General features: G+C 36.3%; 1 protein-coding gene across 2 annotated transcripts; it reads left to right on the plus strand.

Moving 5' to 3' along the window:
- The first annotated feature begins 47 nt into the window (after window positions 1-47).
- Window positions 48-20482, plus strand: LOC127853353 (39S ribosomal protein L44, mitochondrial-like). 2 transcript variants are annotated; one of them, XM_052387816.1, is made up of 10 exons: window positions 48-183; window positions 8426-8567; window positions 9242-9328; window positions 9653-9744; window positions 10873-10948; window positions 11060-11144; window positions 11644-11731; window positions 12653-12681; window positions 18813-19044; window positions 20273-20482. In XM_052387816.1, exons 1-10 carry the CDS (start codon window positions 72-74, stop codon window positions 20443-20445), a joined length of 1116 nt encoding a protein of 371 aa, XP_052243776.1. In that variant the 5' UTR covers window positions 48-71; the 3' UTR covers window positions 20446-20482. The 2 variants fall into 2 exon arrangements, with proteins under 2 accessions (XP_052243776.1, XP_052243783.1); XM_052387823.1 differs by lacking the exon at window positions 48-183 and adding an exon at window positions 2840-2966.
- The last annotated feature ends 108 nt before the right edge of the window (window positions 20483-20590 follow it).

A 20590-nucleotide genomic window follows, 5' to 3' on the forward strand; every position in this document is an offset into this window, starting at 1 on the left:
ATATTTATTATTTATTTAAATGGACTCATTGTTAAACAAAGTGTTCTTTGAATATTCGAGTGTAAAGGTTAATGATACAAAAAGTTGGCAAAATGTCTGCGGTGCACAATCTAAGAAATATTTTTTTACTTCATAACAGTTTTCGAAATTCAAAGCATGTTGTGAGCATGCTACATTGTAGTGGTAAGGTTATAAAAATGTCTTTTAATGAAATGCATTTTGAATTAAGCCTTCCATTCGTTTTTAAATGGCATATTTCGTTTGTGTATAATGACCGGACACGTCTAGAAATTTCGGATACACTTTTGACGGTTACCAGACAACTCGCCCCAAAGACAACTCGCCCCAAGACAACTCGCCCCGAAAATCTGGACAACTCGCCCCAAATATATTGGACAACTCGCCTAAATCAAAAGACAACTCGCCTTAAATGAAAGACAACTCGCCTCGAATAAAATGACATCACGCTACGAAATATTTTGTCATATATAAAATACTCTTTGTTGGAAAAAACGTATTAAATAACATTTTTTACGTTAAAAGGAATGCCAAATACACAAAACGAAAACAAAAATCTAGAAAAGTGTCATATTCATAATTATATTAATAATTTATAACAATTACATACGCAAGATACTAACATTTTTTCATTGAAAACATTCAAAGCATCAATTACAGCATATTAAATGAAACAAATTACATGATTTATGAAGAGAATGAACAGACAATTCAATATATTACAGTGTTGTTTTTTTCATTCAAAATCGGGGTCCGGTAACTGGACCCATTCCTTATGAAAAAAAGTATATATTTTTCCCAAATGGGAGCTAAAATTTCCCAATTTCCAAAAGAAAAATTGTTTTTTTTTAGATCTCAATATTGTGTTCATCTCCCATCCAAATAAGATCAATATTAGTAAATATAATACTGGACACACTTGTATCCTCAATTTTTTAGCATTTGTTAGCAAAACAACAACAACACTAATTTCCCAATTTTATTCAAAACGCAGCAAATTTTCCCAGTACAAAGGGACCCGGCCCCATTCCCAAAATAGTGAGAAAAAAACACTGTATTATTAAACATTTCCAACCTTTATAACAATTACATGCGCAAGATACTAACTTTTTTTATTGAAAACATACAAAGAATCAATTATGGCATATTAAATGAAATAAATAACAAGATTTATGAAGAGAATGAAAAGACAATTTAATACATTATTAAACATTTCCAACATCTATAATAATTTCTAATAATCTGAAGAAAATGATCCATCATTCATTACACAACTTAACAACGTGCATGCTCACATACAATAAACACTTGTGAATGATACATAAAAGTTAATGGCAATACAAACTACTTGTTATTTAGAAACATAAACTTTCAAACACACAAACAAGCTTTTAAACACAAAACATTTATAATTATCAGAAAAAAATCAAATGAGCAATCATTCATAACAATGCATTCTAACAACTTTCAGGCATTTGGTCCGTAAATGCCACTGCTCTTCCTCAGTAGGCCATTTACGGACAACTCTCCCCTCTCGTTAGCTTCCCACAGCTTGAAGATCTTTCCGTGGAGAGTCGCGTTCTTCCTGCGTTGTCTCCTGCTTAGTTTCCCTTCTGAGACCATTTTCACCTGCGTTGGGAGAAGTGAAGCCTCTTCATAAAGAAGGGTCAACAGTAGGTAGAAGGGAAGATTGGCTTTATTGGCGTGCTGGTTAAGTTTCAAATGCCAGCCTTCACAGTCATTGTTTATCCTGACACTCCGACCAAACACGCTCCAATTTGCTGGTCCCCACACTGACGATTGAAGCCATGTCTTGTCCACATACTCAAGCAGGTCAGCCAGGCATTCGTCCGTTGTTTTTTCTTTCAGCCTAAAAAACAGAATGAATGAGTACTATTACAATAGACCCGTCATTTGTAAAGTAATAGTATGAAATGTTTTTCAAATTATTTCTAAATAGGTGAAATGTGGCCATTCAGTTTTTTGTATTTCTTTGTGTATTTGTCAAATATATAATCTACCTCATAATGATAATCACTGGCTCCACATGTTCCGCTGGCAGGAACGGTATGGACATGACCTTGCAGATAAAGGTGAATACCGTGTCGCGTTGAGTGTAGGCGCCCTGTAAAATTAATAAAATACTATAAGTGATATGATATTGGCATTTGTTTGTGTTAATTTTCCTAGATTTATATAACGGCGAAAATTTGAATATTCGTACGTACAATCATAAAATTATGTATGCAAATCCATAATTATATTTATTACCTGGAGACTTAAGCTTTGCACGTGACGCCATACAGCCTGGTTCCAGTGAAAGGCACATCCATTTATTACTGGATTAACGAAAACTTCCCGGAGGCCGTGCCACATCCCGGGTTCAAAATCAACCATGAATTCCTTCACTCTAGTTTTGTTATGGAGGATGTCCAAGACGGCTTTGAAAACCTGGAACATACTAGTAATTGGAAAAATGTCGCGTGTGTTAAATATTTGTTTTATTAATTAATTTATTCTTGGCTCAACTTTCAATTTGGCATGAGTTTAAAAACAGTCACAGACTGTTGGCGAATGTTTGTTAATACAGTATAATTAATGTAATATGCATATGTAAATATCCGTAAGGGTATTAACTGTAAGGGTAATACAATAACCTGTGTGTAGTCTTCACTTGTTTTTCCGGCCATCACCGCAAAAAGCAACGGAAGCTGCTTCATGTCGTCACCGCACCTTATGAACGAATGAATAGAAAGCAACTGATAAAACGGTTGTCTGACGACCTTAAACGTCCCATCAATGTAAAATGTCTTTGCTTTCTTCAACAGTTGCAGTTGCTGGTCAGTGGCGAAAATAAGATGTCGTCTTTCGCCGTTGTGGACCTCGGCCCGGAAGAAAGACGACGAGAGCTTCTCGTTGATGTACACCATATCGAGCTAAAATGAAACGTATGCGCAATTATATCATGCATTTACACATATCATTGCTATCAGTCCGCGAAAAAATCTGATTGGTATACGTCTTTACACATTTCTGATGATTACCTCAAAGTCCATGTCGGTTGGATCTTTGGGGCATTGGCGTTGGTGTCGTCTGTTACAATTCCTTAGGAGGTTTTCATAATCCGGCCTGGACGCTTCTGGTAGGCGGTCATTGGCCTCATCACGCAAAATCTTGTCTACGATGGATCCAGCGGATTCAAACATGTTTTGCTCACACTCGGCGTTAACCTGTGAATTTAAAATAGTTTAAATAATATTCAGTATAGTATTAAAACATCGTGAAGATACTGTCAGAATATAAATATCTTTATTGGAAAACATAACGCTGAAAAAGAAAATATGCGGCCATCTGTAAAGAATGTCCTTGAACATAAAAATACCTCGGTGGTGATGACGGGAGCCTTGTCTATGCCCGGTTTAGCCTGGTGGGAGTGATTACTTTTGTTTGAGACGGAAGACTGTCTGCTTTGCACCACTATTGCGGGACATGTCAATGTCTTGTTGCGCACGCTGCAACGCCAAATTGTCGTCTGTTTGCTAGGGTTAAACCGCTTGTACATATAATTAAATCCGTTGCTGGAAACAAGTTTTCTTTTACCACGCTGGGAAGAACATTCCATAACACTGAAGGTTACTTCGGACTCGAGAACACCCACGTGTTCGGGATGAACAGTAGGTTTGCGAATGACCTACAAACATACATTTTGTATTTTTAGTATAATTTTAGGTAAACATTGATCCACATGTGAAATCATACTACAAAATACATTGAGTGTAACATGAAATGTAAACTTACTCTTCTCTTTGTATTTTCGGAGTGACAAAAGATATATCCCCTATGTTTTACGGTGAATCTTCTGTGCACAATGTGAGTTCATTTGTCTGCGTTATCTATGACAAATGTCTCGTTAAAATTGCGAGGGTTTATAGTAGATGTCTGGCCATGCTCCTAAAGTGAAGTAATTTTGTAAGTAATGTGTATGTAATAAAATTACTAGTACATTCCTATACCGGCTGTTTAATATCATCAAAACCGCACATTTATACTCATACACTTTCGCGGAAGGGAACATTATATAATATACTTACATGATTAATTACTGTGTACATTTATTCTACAACTGGGGCGGCCATATGTGAATAAACTTCCCCATTCTGAAATGTCTCGTCAGCACTATCAGGTTCTAATATCTAAAGGAGAAACATTTTGTAACATAAAAACAACATAGACTGAAAGATTGAGTAGTCTAAGTGATAAAATATCAACCATAATAACTGAAATAAAATTCGAAAACGGAAAGCATTTTTTTATGGAAGAATACCTGTGTTACATCTGGGTCAACATGTAATACCCTGTTGTCCTCTGGCTCTGGGTCACTATGAATAGTGGGAATGCTTCTGCAACATTCTGCACATAGAAAGTGAATTTCTCTTTCGCCTCTTGATGATGCATTATATTCTGCCAGGGATATACCCGATTTAATAACATCAATTCATATTCGTGTTTATTCAGACGTTGGCATATGCAAAGAATTCCAGATCATGAGTATAATAACTAATGTGAACAATGATAAAAAACAACAGAAAACCATGTATGATAACCATTAAAATTTATAAAGAAATATATAATACGGGGCAATTAACTTGTGTTTCATTTATTTCATGATACAAATATCAACGGAATGCACGTTTAAACTATCCGCCGAGATTTAATTACATCACAACTGATCGAAGGTGTTAATCCTGTTATCTTATCAGCGGGGTGTTAATTAAATAGCCTCCGATTTGAGGTGATAATATGATTACACTAAGTGCGCAATCTGATTATATGATGACTAAAATTTGTATAAGTATTAATATGATTTAATAAGAAGAGTATATGTACCTTTTATATACGCGTTCAATGCCTAATAATACCGGAAAAATTATAAGTTGATGTAGATATCAGTACATTTAATAAATGTCTATTTATTATAATCATACCATACGCAATTTTACAATGCCAAAGTAATCTTATTTACTGAAATAAGATCCATTTTCGCATGACACTGGCTGTATAGCATGTAGTCTTATATAAATAAGAGCAACATTACTTCAAGCACATACACTTAACAAAAAAAAGAGTTCTCAGTTTAAATGATGGTATAAAGGTGTATAATAGACAGTAAAATACCCAACAGCGGTCGAGCGCAGATTAATGCACTTGGTCGCTAGATGAACAATGTTATACAATTATTATGAGCACATTTATAATTTCAAAACATTTTTAGTTGTTGTTATTTGCATTCAATAAATACATAAGTTCTTCTTATCAACCTGATGCCTCTTGTCTGCTACTGTTTCTTATCGTAATTGTATATACTACAATACACCATCAGCGGCCGAGCGCAGAATGGCCGCTAAATAAATTGTGACTTGCATCAAATTTCAGGTCAAATTTCGATTAATTTACAATAAAAAACTAATATTTTATAAATATGTCAAGCACGGGCAATAATAAAAATAAGATATGTCTTTATTTAATGTAGAATTTTGCAAAAGAAAAGCGCTTTATATATAACAATGTTTTATTTTTTTTTTCTGGTTAAGTAAATAAACAAAAAAAACATATATGTTATGTGCGAACTGCACAGGCTAATCTGGGTCGACACTTTACGCACATGCATTATGCCCAGTTTTCTCAGAACGTGACTCATTTAATCCAATCAGGTAAATAACAAATACAATAATAAAACAGGGGAAGTCTACACTGTGTATTAGCAAAAATTACACTCCTGTGGTGATCCCTATCTTATCAGCTCAATACACAGGCACTTGGCTACTCTACTGGAAAAATTGGTTTTACTGCCAAAATAATTTATTTCATTTATGGCTTAATTGTTGTGTACATTTAAAATTAAAAACGAGGATGGATTCACATCACCGTTGCACATTGTTATTAATTTCACAGTTATCTGTTCTTTAATAGAGATAGCCTATTTAAAGACGGCGCTAATAAAGTGTGAAGGTGGATATTAAGAAATAAGATCCATTTCCGCATGACACTGACAGTATAGAAAATAGTCTTATATATAACATATTTAAAATATTCCATGGTTAAAAATCCCCGAGGTAATATAGTAAAATAGTGTGTTTGAGTTATAAATAGGATATTTTGTATTGGTTAAATTGTTTCACTCGTGAAGAAAATACCAAAATCGGCGTGCGAAACATAACAGTTTATATCTAAAATAATATTGTTATGGTCGTTCAGTTTTACTATATTGAATGAAAAATAACATCATACATCTACATTTCCTTTACGATAATCACGAATATAATACATCAAAGTTAACAAATATTTCTTGAATATTCAAGATAAAATATATTAGAAACACAATTGTCTTTAGATTGGGGTGAGTTGTCCAATATATTTGGGGCGAGTTGTCCAGATTTTCGGGGCGAGTTTTCTTGGGGCGAGTTGTCTTTGGGGCGAGTTGTCTGGTTCCCAATCTTGACAATACATCGGTCATAAAGTACCATTGTTTCTAATTAAGTTATTAGCTCGGCTACTCCGGAGAAAACCCGAGGTATTGTCATAGCCAGTTCGTCGTCCGGCATCTGCCGTCCGCCGTCAGCGTCGTGCTAAACCCTTAACATAGGCTCTAAAATCAAAGTGCTTCCACATACAACTTTGAAACTAAATATGAAGATGCACCTTGATAGGTTCTACACACCACACCCTTTTTGGCTCACAAGGTCGAAGGTCAAGGTCACTTCTTACAAGCTTTCATTTATTCAAAACTGCACCCACAGCCGAGTGTTTGCAGTGATGCAGTGCTCTTGTTTTTCTCATTGCATTGTTATTTTTTATTTTGAAATGCCTTGCTATTTTGTATTGTAAAATGTTTTTTCAGCGATCAGCCAGGGGTTTTCTGCTATGTAAAAAGGCCGTAAAACGGACCCGATCCCAAAGCAAACAGACCCGATCCCAAACTGAAATTATAAAAAAAATCCCAATTTCCTATAAAAAAACCTTTTTTTTTTTTTTTTAAGAAAGAAATCTCTAATGACTTGACGTTGTGATTGTTAGACTATATCTCAACTTTGTTTTTTTAAACATCCTACAAAATATATAACTTTTATTAAGTCCTTTTTGTTGATAAAGCAACTAATCGCCAATTTTTTCTGGTTTGGGATTTTTTTGTGAATCGGTAATTTTTTATTTTGAAATTGGGAAAAATAGTCTTATTGGTAATGGTGCTGTTTTACAGTACCAACTTAATATAGAGGAAAAACGTTGCACTTGTACAATTTTAACCAGCAATATGTCATGAATACATGCCATAAGCAAGTTACAAGATGGTTGCTAGACATGAGCTAATTATGTAAGTGTCACATAATTGTGCACATTATGGAAGAATTTAAAATAAGATAAGCTCTTATTTATTTATTTATTTACATTCTAGGTCAAACGCATATAACAATATCACAATACATAAAAGCATAAAAACATAGTTACACCTATGTTATTCTGACAGCTGTTATTATCAAATAATATATTAATATTTAAATAAATTTAAATCTATGTATATATTATAACAGTTATAAAAATTAGTTATCAATTGAAATGCAATATCTGACCTATGGATAACCCATTACCGGTAAGCTAAAAGCTTATTTCCAATGGGGTCCATTAAAAGTATGAGAAAAAAAATGATTAAGTTGTTATATGATCTAACTAACACACATATACTTTGGTGTTTGATTGAGAGAAAACATGTGAATAACCTAGCGTTTTGTCTCATCCGACAACTAAACCAATGTTAACAAAAAATGAACAACATTACAAACATGAGGCTTAACTAAATACATATTATTGCAAATATGGAAACATTTCAATTTAAATAGTATATATCACAGATTCCAATTGTTTCTATATCACAGTGATATTCTTGTATTAATAATACATATATGTGTCCTCACTCATCTCAGTTTGTTTGTTTTGTAGATGTTTTTTAACGATTCTTTTAAATTTGTCTTGATAGACATGATATATAAAAACAAGCATCTGAATGGTAAAATATCATAATGGAAATAATTATAATGTTGCACATCTTAAACTCTACAATATGTTGCACCATAATTTGTGTGGGTTTTTACACATTTTAGTGGGCTTGTAAATCAGAGCTTGTAAAAACAGTAAGGGCTCGATAATCATGTGATAAGACCAGGCAAAAACTTAAAGTTTCATCCATGCTAGAATAAAAAAAAAGGTTTTTATTCTTACGAACAGTTTGAGTAAAACAGTCCTTCTCAGATCCAATTTGGGTCACCCATACTAGATGTGTTAAATTATACCATGCTACATGTATTTTACATTGTCATTACATAATCAACCACAAAATGAATTATGTGTGTTGCAGCTCAAAAGTATGTCAATACTGTGACATATGCTCCAAAATACACCAGCTCACGTCGCAAAGTGGCCTACTTGAAGGAACTGTACAGACGAAAGCTGGAAGTTGGTCCTGATGAAGTAAAACACCCATCTGCTTTTGGTTGCTGGTAAGTTATTAATTCAGGGTTCTACATTAAGGCACATTCAAACAACAATAACAAATAAACGCTCTGTCCAGGCTTGTAAAAATCAAATGTGACTATCTGGAATAGTCTTGATTAATGCTCAAGGGTCCTTCCAGTAAGCTGACTTATGTCTATTCAAAGAGCTAGGAGAATTCATTTCATTTAAGTCTGTTCACAAACAACATAATTTATTTTATCACACCCATTTACAATTAAATTTACCAGATGCTGTTAACTGTAAATTATCCACATCTTTCATAGTTAAGTCATTTTATTCATGAATGCTCTATAGACTTGCTTGCATTGTTCTTTATATTAAGTTCAAAAAGGAAACATGGAAGTGACGTCACAATGTCAAAACAGCAATGATGCAAATGAGCCCCAAAAAACATGTTTATACAAATATACTGTTAAAATAATAATGATCAGAAAATTCAAGAATCAATAATGATAATAATAACTATAATAAAAACAATAAATTCAAAACAATACTGTTAGTAATAATAATAACATTTTTGATAACTGTATTTTATGTTTAAGCTCATGTCTATGTTGATGACACAGACTGATTTATATTTAATTTATTTATTTAAGATACTAAAATTATAAGTAAATAAATGTATTGATGTTTTTTGTGTGAATTTCTCATCTTTCAGGAATCATGCATCAGAGGTGTATGCCTTTGGGAAACGACTTGGAGAAGAGTTTGATGAGCAGAAACTGGCACAGGCCTTCATCCAAAAGTGAGGCCATCTTTGTTTACTAAAAAAAGTAACATTATTAACGCAATTAAGTGTTTGCATACACATTTGATGTCTCAGGCTACCATATGAAATTTAAAATTATTATCATGTTAGATTATTATTGGCTCAAAATACTAGTCTATTCAATGTACAAACAAAGTTGTTTAGCTAGACAATTATCAGTAAAGCAAGCAAACAATTACTGGTACTTGTAATAATGAAATGATAAAAATTCCATACAGTGATAAGTTGAGGAAGTTTGCTTGTTATAGTCTAAATCTTCTTCAAGTTTCAGTTAATGGGAGATGTATATTTGTTTTGCAGATCATTTGTTGAGTCAGAAAAAGAAAAACAGAAAAATCTTGGTCTTTTGCTAGATGTAAATGTAGAAGACAACACAAAATTGGCGCATGAAGGTTGGTTCAATGTTAAGTGTGAATAATAATGCATATGAGCCCCAATGGGATAAACATGGCATAGTTTGTAGGTGTGATAAGTGTCAGCCAAGATTATTAGGGACAACACTTTCCATCTAAAATGGATTTTCACTAAAATGAGACTTCCTTTGTACAAAAAATGCCAGAAAAGCAGAAAGTGTCGTCCCAGATTAGCCCATGCAGGCAAATATATGTACATAAAGTAAATTGACAGATTAGCATGTCAAAGGCTCATCTGTGAAAACATATTCTTTTTAGACTGGACTTTGTTTTGTTTTTTTTGTTTTTTTATCGAGTGCGCCGGGATTGTCTCCCATATGACCATCGCCCCCAGAAAGACGTGTTAGTTGGTTACGGGGGATAGTGCAAGATACCGGAGACACCCTGTTCCAGAGGTGACCCTGGGTCTTTTTAGTGCCTGGTGTATAGCACCTAGTACACTGCACCTCAGTTTAACGTCTCGTGCGAAAGACGAGTTAGTAGGTTAGGTGCAGCGGGGGATCAAACCAGCGATCTCTGGATTGTGAAGCCAGTTTGTTACCACTAGACCACGGATCCGCTACGACTTTGGTTTAGAAGAGACTTCCTTTAAATACAATCCAGAAAAGATGAAAGTGTAGATCCTGATAAGCCTTTGCAGTGGATACTTTAGTACAGAAATCCTTATGCTACTATTTGAGATGTGATGTCTCCTTTTTTCAGAGGTGTGATTTCTCCTTTTAGAGCTGTGGAGGTGTGATTTCTCCTCCTTTCAGAGTAGAGATTTCTCCTCTGCTCAAAGGGTGTTGTGGGGTATATCTCTGCTTTTCCACTGATTTCAACCTTTTGAGTTTCAAGATCACGTCATAGCCATCTTAACTTTTATGGATCTGTAGAGTAATGAAGACATTTTGTGAACCCAGTAAGGGGCATAGGTAATTTTCTTCCTGAGGTGTCTTCAAAATTACTTATCAATATCTGTTTCTTTCAAAATTTGATCTGAGTAGTTTGTCTCTATGTGAAGCATCTTATATGAATATGCTGTTAAAACTTTTTTAATAAAAGCAATTTAATAACAAAACTTCTTCATTCAAAGAGTTTGAATCTTGATTAATGTTTTTGTTGCAGGTAGAATATTGGCTAGTGACTTTGTAAAGGCATACCTGCGATATTCATACCCACATCTGTTTGAGGAAGGGATATGGTAAGATCTTCAATATGAATAACATTTCCTTATGAAATTGCTGAATTGCACACCATGTTCAAAATGTAAATATGTGTTTGACTAGTGCAGCCATGTGCACTCTGACTTCAGTGCAATCCATGACTTCCTGATGTCCCATTCCACACTGTTTCATGTTGCTTCCAATCTGGGTGTAAGGGACCTCATACAGTCACCGGTAGGTCACACAATACTTGCTCTTAGCTGCAGCGTTAGTTTCACATCCTGATGTGATACTAGTTTTTAGCCAAGGAGTAAAATTATTAGAGTAAAACTGTAATGTAACAATGCAGAATGAAGTCTCAATTATAGTATAACTTGTGCTATGTTTGAGAAAATTATTGTTTAATCACTTATTAAGTGTCAGAGTAAACAAGTTTTCATCTTAATAGCAAACATGCTTGGATATTGTTGGTCATTTTTAATTTAAATAATTTTACGTATTACAATAATTAAAAAAATAATTCTGTCCAATAATAAACTATCAGACATTTAATAAATACAGAAATGTAGACAAACCTACAGAAAATAGCATAGATAAAAAGCAACATGGTTGATGCTTTCAAAATACAATATTATTGTTCCTTTAAAAATATACTGACTATATCTTTCCATCTGCCTATTGTGTAGAAGTTTCTGTGTTATGCTTTAAAGCCTGTCCGTTTCTCATATTGTAGACATATCCACCAAGTGAGGAGGATTACATTACCACTCTGATGGCAGTTATTGGAGCACTAACGCATTCTGATTTGTCAGCTGCAAATAGTCAGTGTTTTAAGTGTTTAAGGTTTTATTTTGTGCAAGTAAACTAAATATTTATTAGTTAACACTCTCATATCACAATGTAATGTTTATGGGCCTTTAAAATCTGTATTTGTTAAAGAATAGGTCAGTGGATTAAAATTTAAAGTGGGCTGGCATATGGATTTGTTGGGCTCGTCAGGTTAAATTCAAAATCACTTATTAAAAATAAAAAATAGTTTGTGCTCAATTACTTGAGTTTTTGAGTTTTGATAAAGGTATTGTTCTGAAATTGTGTGTGTAGGTTTCTTGTATGTAGACCTACATGTAGCTTGTGATTGCGGATCTGGCTAGTTGATACAGGTTTCATTCACCTACAGGTATGCTAAGAAAATAGAAAAACATTGTCTGTTCCTTTACTAGAGTTTGGATGGAGGTATTTTGATGGCATTGTATGTGTAAGAAGCTTACCTGCAGACCTCACTTGAGATTGCACATTAATTACTTTAATTTAATTAACCCTTTGCATGCTGGGAAATGTGTTGTCTGCTAAAATGTCTTCTGCTGAATTTCTAAAATTAGCATTTTCTTCAATTTTTTTCAAACAATACTATCAGAATAGCAAACAGTTTGGATCCTGATGTGATTGTTGCGTCTCATCTGGATCCAAACTGTTTGCAAAGGCCTTCAAAATTCGGTTCCAGCACTGAAACAGTTAAATCAATATGCCAAATGTTGAAGACCTGGTTTCATGGCATTGCCATGTTTCTGATTCTATATTTTTATCTTCTGTCACTGTGCCAACATTTGTACTACAAATCCATGTCATTTGCAGATAAATATAATATATACCTTAAAACGGGCATATTTTGAGAAAAGTCAGCAGTCTATTTTTGAAAATTAAATACTGTACTGAGCCTTTCTATGTGATGTCTTATTTTTCAGATGATCATGATGTTACCAATACCAAAAAGGTATGTTTTTCGTATAATAGATGATTTTAATATCTGTGCTGAATTCCTGTAAAATGTAAACAACAAAGGCAGGTGGCATTGTTTGGATGATTTTTTTTCATATAACCTCTGGATTAGCAGCCAGATAATGTGAAGTCAATGCAATTGGTCAGACATTAGATTTCGTATATTTTCGTGGGTCTACTCACCAACTTATTCAAATTTTTGACAAAAGTTGTTGTTGGAAGTCCTATATGCAACACATATCCAAGAAGTTATAATTATACCCCCATTACTGTAATGGGGGCTATATAGGAGTCACTTTGTTGGTCTGTCTGTCTGTCCTGAAAATTTCATCCGATCTTCACCAAACTTGGTCAGAAGTTGTATCTAGATGATGTCTAGGTTAAGTAATAATATGGGTCATGCCGGGTCAAAAACTAGGTCACGGGTCACTTTGTGCGTTTTTAACCGAAAGTTTGTCCGGACCATAACTGAGTCATTTATCGTTAGATTTTAAGATGACTTGGTACATTTGTTCACCATCATTGGACGGTGCGTCGCACGAAAGAATTACGTCGATATCTCCAAGGTCAAGGTCACACTTTGAGTTCAAAGGTCAAATGCTTGTCCAGGCCATTACTTTGTTGTTTGTTGTTTATTATCCCCACGCTTTTTGAAAAAAAGGTGGGGATATTGTGGTGATCTCCGCCGTCCGTCCGTCCGTCCGTCCGTCTGTCCGTCCGTCTGTCCGTCCGTCTGTCCGTCCGTCCTGGCCACTATCTCCTCCTACACTAAAAGCACTAGAACCTTGAAATTTACACACATGGTAGCTATGAGCATATGTGCGACCCTGCACTATTTGGAATTTTGATCTGACCCCTGGGTCAAAAGTTATAGGGGTTGGGGTGGGGCCGCGTCAGAAATTATCACTCATTTTTTTAGGTTATTTTACATTTACTTCTTTATTTCTACACCGATTCACTTCAAATTGATACTGGACCTCACCTATGACAATACGGTCAATCTCAACCATGCATGGCCCCATTCCCAACCCTGGGGCGCCCCGCCCACATAGGCCACACCCACCAAAAATTTCCATTTACTATAATTTTTTCATTTCTACACGGATTCACTTCAAATTGATACTGAACTTTTGTTATGACATTAGGGTCAATCTCAACTAGAAATGGCGCGGCAGAGGCCGACGCGTATCCCCACGCCGAATGTTTGACCTAGGTGTGCCCCAGGGTTGGTAATGGGGCCATGCATAGCTGAGATTGACCGTATTGTCATAAGAGAAGTTCATCATCAATTAGAAGTGAATTGGTGTAGAAATGAAGAAGTTATAGTAAAAGGCTATTTTGGGTGGGTGTGACATATGTGGGCAGGGCGCCCCAGGGTTGGTAATTGTGCCATGCATAGTTGAGATTGACCGTATTGTCATAAGAGAGGTTCAGTATCAATTTGAAGTGAATCGGTGTAGAAATGAAGAAATTATAGTAAAAGGCAATTTTGGGTGGGTGTGGTCTATGTGGGCGGGGCGCCCCAGGGTTGGTAATGGGGCCATGCATAGTTGAGATTGACTTTATTGTCATAAGAGAAACTCAATATCAATTTGAAGTGAATCGGTGTAGAAATGAAGAAATTATAGTAAAAGGCAATTTTGGGTGGGTGTGGTCTATGTGGGCGGGGCCCCAGGGTTGGTTATGGGGCCATGCATAGTTGAGATTGACCCTAATGTCATAAGAGAAGTTCAGTATCAATTTGAAGTGAATCCGTGTAGAAATGAAAAAATTATAGTAAATGGAATTTTTTGGTGGGTGTGGCCTATGTGGGCGGGCGCCCCAGGGTTGGGATTGGGGCCATGCATAGTTGAGATTGACCCTAATGTCATAACAAAAGTTCAGTATCAATTTGAAATGAATCCGTGTAGAAATGAAAAAAATATAGTAAATGGAAATTTTTGGTGGGTGTGGCCTATGTGGGCGGGGCGCCCCAGGGTTGGGAATGGGGCCATGCATGGTTGAGATTGACCGTATTGTCATAGGTGAGGTCCAGTATCAATTTGAAGTGAATCGGTGTAGAAATAAAGAAGTAAATGTAAAATAACCTAAAAAAATGAGTGATAATTTCTGACGCGGCCCCACCCCAACCCCTATAACTTTTGACCCAGGGGTCAGATCAAAATTCCAAATAGTGCAGGGTCGCACATATGCTCATAGCTACCATGTGTGTAAATTTCAAGGTTCTAGTGCTTTTAGTGTAGGAGGAGATAGTGGCCAGGACGGACGGACAGACGGACGGACGGACGGACGGCGGAGATCACCACAATATCCCCACCTTTTTTTCAAAAAGCGTGGGGATAACTATGCATGGCCCCAATCCCAACCCTGGGGCGCCCGCCCACATAGGCCACACCCACCAAAAAATTCCATTTACTATAATTTTTTCATTTCTACACGGATTCACTTCAAATTGATACTGAACTTCTCTTATGACATTAGGGTCAATCTCAACTATGCATGGCCCCATAACCAACCCTGGGGCCCCGCCCACATAGACCACACCCACCCAAAATTGCCTTTACTATAATTTCTTCATTTCTACACCGATTCACTTCAAATTGATATTGAACTTCTCTTATGACAATACAGTCAATCTCAACTATGCATGGCCCCATTACCAACCCTGGGGCGCCCCGCCCACATAGACCACACCCACCCAAAATTGCCTTTTACTATAATTTCTTCATTTCTACACCGATTCACTTCAAATTGATACTGAACCTCTCTTATGACAATACGGTCAATCTCAACTATGCATGGCCCCATTACGAACCCTGGGGCGCCCTGCCCACATATGTCACACCCACCCAAAATTGCCTTTTACTATAACTTCTTCATTTCTACACCAATTCACTTCTAATTGATGATGAACTTCTCTTATGACAATACGGTCAATCTCAGCTATGCATGGCCCCATTACCAACCCTGGGGCACACCTAGGTCAAACATTCGGCGTGGGGATACGCGTCGGCCTCTGCCGCGCCATTTCTAGTTGTGAGACTTTAAAATTATTTGGCACATTTGTTCACCATCATGGGACGGTGTGTCACGCGAAAAAAATACGTTGATATCTCCAAGATCAAGGTCACACTTTGAGTTCAAAGGTCAAAAATGACCATAAAGGAGCTTGTCCGGGCCATAACTATGTCTTTCATTGTTAGACTTTAAAATTATTCGGCACATTTGTTCACCATAATTGGTTGGTGTGTCGCGCGATAGAATTACATGGATATCTCCAAGGTCAAGGTCACATTTAGAGTTCAAAGTTCAAAAATGGCCATAAATGAGCTTTTCGGGGCCATAACTATGTAGTTCATTGTGACATTTTAATATCATTTGCTCACGATCATTGGACAGTGTGTCGCGCGAAAGAATTACGTCAATATCTCCAAGGTCAAGGTCACACTTTGAGTTCAAAGTTTAAAAATTGCCATAAATGAGCTTGTCCTGGCAATAACTATGTCGTTCATTGTGAGATTTTAAAATCATTTGGCACATTTGTTCACCATCATTGGACGGTGTGTCGCGCGAAAGAATTACGTCAATATGTCCAAGGTCAAGGTCACACGTTTAGTTCAAAGGTCAAAAATGGCCATAAATGAGCTTGTGGGAGCCATAACTATGTCGTTCATTGTGAGATTTTTTAATTACTCTGTATATTTGTTCAAAATTATTGGACGGTGTGTCATGCGAAAGAATTACGTAGATATCTCCAAGGTCAAGGTCACACTTTGAGTTCAAAGTTCAAAAATGGCCATAAATGATCCTGTCTAGGCCATAACGATGTCATTCATTGTGAGATTTTAAAATTAATCTGTACGTTTGTTCACAATCATTGGACAGCATGCAAAATAGTCTGTGTCAATGCTGCATGTTGGGGTATACGTCACGTCTGTGACAAAGCTCTAGTTTCACACTTAAGGTTGGGAATTACTTTTTACATGTTTTTTAATTAGCTCCCTCAATTCACATTTGAACAAGCTTGAAAAATGTTCTAACTAGAAATTAAATAGGGAAGCCTCGGAAAAATGCAGTTCTATTGTTAGGTCCTGGTATAGAGACCACTGCTGAATGCGTGTTGAGGGATGAGAAAATGTGATTTTACAATAAGAATAATCATTGCAGTAATACCATTGGCAATATTAGTTTGTAAATTCTTGGTTTAATTTATTATGCCCCCCTTCGAAGAAGAGGGGGTATATTGCTTTGCTCATGTCAGTCTGTCGGTCGGTTGGTCCGTCCACCAGGTGGTTGTCAGACGATAACTCAAGAACGCTTGGGCCTAGGATCATGAAACTTCATAGGTACATTGATCATGACTCGCAGATGACCCCTATTGATTTTGAGGTCACTAGGTCAAAGGTCAAGGTCACAGTGACCCGAAATAGTAAAATGGTTTTTGAATGATAACTCAAGAACGCATACGCCTAGGATCATGAAACTTCATGGGTAGATTGATCATGACTGGCAGATGACCCCTATTGATTTTGAGGTCACTAGGTCAAAGGTCAAGGTCACGGTGACCCGAAATAGTAAAATGGTTTTCGGACGATAACTCAAGAATGCATACGCCTAGGATCATGAAACTTCATGGGTAGATTGATCATGACTCGCAGATGACCCCTATTGATTTTGAGGTCACTAGGTCAAAGGTCAAGGTCACGGTGACCCGAAATAGTAAAATGGTTTTCGGATGATAACTCAAGAACGCATATGCCTAGGATCATGAAACTTCACAGGTAGATTGATCATGACTCGCAGATGACCCCTATTGATTTTGAGGTCACAAGGTCAAAGGTCAAGGTCATGGTGACCCGAAATAGTAAAATGATTTTCAGATGATAACTCAAGAATGCTTTTGCCTAGGATCATGACACTTCATAGGTACATTGATCATGACTCACAGATGACCCCTATTGATTTTCAGGTCACTAGGTCAAAGGTCAAGGTCACAGTGACAAAAAACGTATTCACACAATGGCTGCCACTACAACGGACAGCCCATATGGGGGGCATGCATGTTTTACAAACAATCCTTGTTTTACTCTACTGTTATTACCGGTAATCATTTTTTCTCCAAAGTGCAGATAAAAATGACAAAATACCTTTAAGGTACAGCTTGCTTTAGTAGAAGAACATACATTTATTCACTATCTGTTACTTACAAATTGTTATACGCCTAACTGGAGTCATGTCAAACTCCTAAATAGGACTACTGTTTTTATAGCATTTAAACAAGAGGAGATGTGTACCAAATAAAAGTGAACCAAGACATAGCTTGTCTAGGAAAATGGCGGACAGTTCGTTGCTAACTCGCGCGCCCGATTAATCGATCGCTGATTGGTAGATCAATTCTTAGATAAGGATTTGATTGACAGGCAGCGTCATGTCAATTGACTGTATGTTGTGAAGGTTATTTATGGCATCTAAAGACCATCTTGTTTGTTGGCTTTATTGACCTTATAGTCTGGATATTTCGTAGATAAAAATCTAACACATGGAGTTTAAGCGTATGTTTAGAGGGTGTAGAGGGATGTTAGAAAATACAAAAACAATTAGACTATAATTCTGCTTTTCAATTTTTTGGCAGAAACTGGAAATCCACAAGTTCATGGTCCAATGAATATGCCCATTTTACAAATCTCATGAAATTTTAATGTCTTAAAAATAGAAATGAAATAACAGTATCCTAATTTTCAACATTTATCATTGAACATTGAAAACTTCATATTTATTATTCATACAATGTTTAAAAAATAGTTTTACATCAATAATTTTACTTCCATAAGGTTAAGTGGTATAAAATATCATATGTATTAGGTTTAATTGAAGTATTTCCAGTAAACCGCATATCACAACTAAGGATTATATCACGCCTGTGTTAAACACAATTGGGATATTTACTGTGGATAGATTTTAGTTTGTTGACATGAAACATTTGTTTGATATGTGAAAAAAACTTAATTTCATGGTTGAGCCAACCCATTCAATCCATGAAAATAAGCGTCCAAAAAATACAGTAATAATATTTGTTTCACAGTATTTTATCAAGGTTCCTCAGTGTCATGCATTCTCTCCTGCCAGGGATTGAGTCGAGCTGAGCTGTTTGTGCTTGACTTCCTGGTTCCCCAGCTGATTGGGCGGGACGTGATGGAGATGTGGGAGCTGGCAAACCCTATGGGGCTGCTGGTTGGGCTCCTGAGGGCCCGAGGGCTAGGGCAGCCAGAGCCACGCATGTTGTGGGACGCAGCCAAAAACACCATCATGCCTGTGTACAATGTGGGCATATATGTGGACAAGAAACTCATTGGCAAATGTAAGTGATGGGAATTATACAGACAAGTAACTCATTTAATAATGTTCTTGGGAATATTGTTGTGTGGAATGTGTATTGATGATGATAGTCATCCAGGAAGTCTAGCCAGGAACTTCCCTGTCCACTATAAAGTCAAACAAGGTTTCATGGTCTCATTAGTGGACAGAGTAGAACCTCACCAGAAGGGGCAGATGCACAGCCTGTGCTGGAGCTATGCTTGCCACATATGGCATATGCTCATATTAAATTCAGTTTTGTTCACTCATTAATAATATGAAATAATTTGTCTGCTAATTGAAAAATCGTTTGTCATAGTAGCATCAATAATGGTATTCAGATAATATATTTATTGTCTCCTACCGGTCAAATCGGAGGGGCTTATGGTTTGCACTCCGTCTGTCTGTCTGTCAGTCAGTCTGTCAGTCAGTCTGTCACACTTTTCTGGATCCTGCGATAACATTAAAAGTTCTTAATATTTTTTCATGAAACTTGCAACATGGATAGATGGCAATATGGACATTATGCACGTCATTTCATTTTGTTCCTACGCCAAAAATTGTGGTTGCTATGGCAACCAAAAAAAATTAATCTGAAAATGGTGGAATTTCTGACAATGGTGGAGCCGGTAGGGGACCATGTTGCTTGACAATAGCCTTGTTACATATTAATACCCAACTGTTGGCGCTAGGTTTTTACCTTAGATATGCTTGTACTTAATGAAAAATCAAATATTACAGACTGTGAAAAAAAGAAAAAGCAGTAATTTGAGAGAATAAAGATACTTGGCAATTATTTATTTGAGGAGAGATATAATAAATAAGTTTCATGGCAAATGGCGATTATACAAGTTTATTTATACAAAATATTAACCACCAGCAAAAAAACATGATTGATGTTTTGTTAGCATTAATAACCAATTAATTTTGAACAATGATAATCCGATGAAGTATAGCTTGATTCGTCGTTTTCAGCTTGGTTACTACTTGAAAGTAACCCCAAGTACTCTTTTAGTATACTGTAAAATACCCAGGGTAAGAAAAATATACTAAAAAGTACCTGGAGCATGGCTGGGTGCCTTGCATCGTATTTTCTGTGCACGAGGTACATTGTAATATACATGTATGTCAGAGTACTCAGGGTACTTTTAAGTAGTATCTGAGCCGACAACAACCAGTTGATCCTAACTTAAAGTATAGGAATTAAGCTCCGAGATCTGTTTCACTTGCAGCCCCTGGTGAAACGGCTGCCATAGCAGAAGAGATGGCGGCAAGAGACACCCTGCGTAACCTACTCGGTATGTCCAACAGTCGGTCACCACTACAGCTGGGAGACCAGGCTAGGCATCTCCAGCTAGACTATAGACTGAGGAACGCGAGTGTTCAGGAAGTGACCTCTGTGTAGACATGTTGATGTATTTTTTATAAAACCTGATATACGATATAGATCTTTGTTATTATACATTTCAGTGGATGTAATGTTTTCTGGGGTTAACTATTATGCTGTTAAACATAATTTTCTCATATACTTAATACCTGAAGGCTTCTTT

The sequence above is a fragment of the Dreissena polymorpha genome, chromosome 1, assembly GCF_020536995.1.
Source record: "Dreissena polymorpha isolate Duluth1 chromosome 1, UMN_Dpol_1.0, whole genome shotgun sequence".
Classification (NCBI taxonomy): Eukaryota; Metazoa; Mollusca; class Bivalvia; order Myida; family Dreissenidae; genus Dreissena; species Dreissena polymorpha.

Bases quoted from the DNA above. Each gene is read 5' to 3' on its own strand.
- LOC127853353 (XM_052387816.1), top strand. From the start codon at position 72: ATGATACAAAAAGTTGGCAAAATGTCTGCGGTGCACAATCTAAGAAAT. The intron at 9,329-9,652 runs GTGAGGCCATCT...TTTGTTTTGCAG, and splicing joins GCACAGGCCTTCATCCAAAA to ATCATTTGTTGAGTCAGAAA. The intron at 19,045-20,272 runs GTAAGTGATGGG...TTTCACTTGCAG, and splicing joins CAAGAAACTCATTGGCAAAT to CCCCTGGTGAAACGGCTGCC.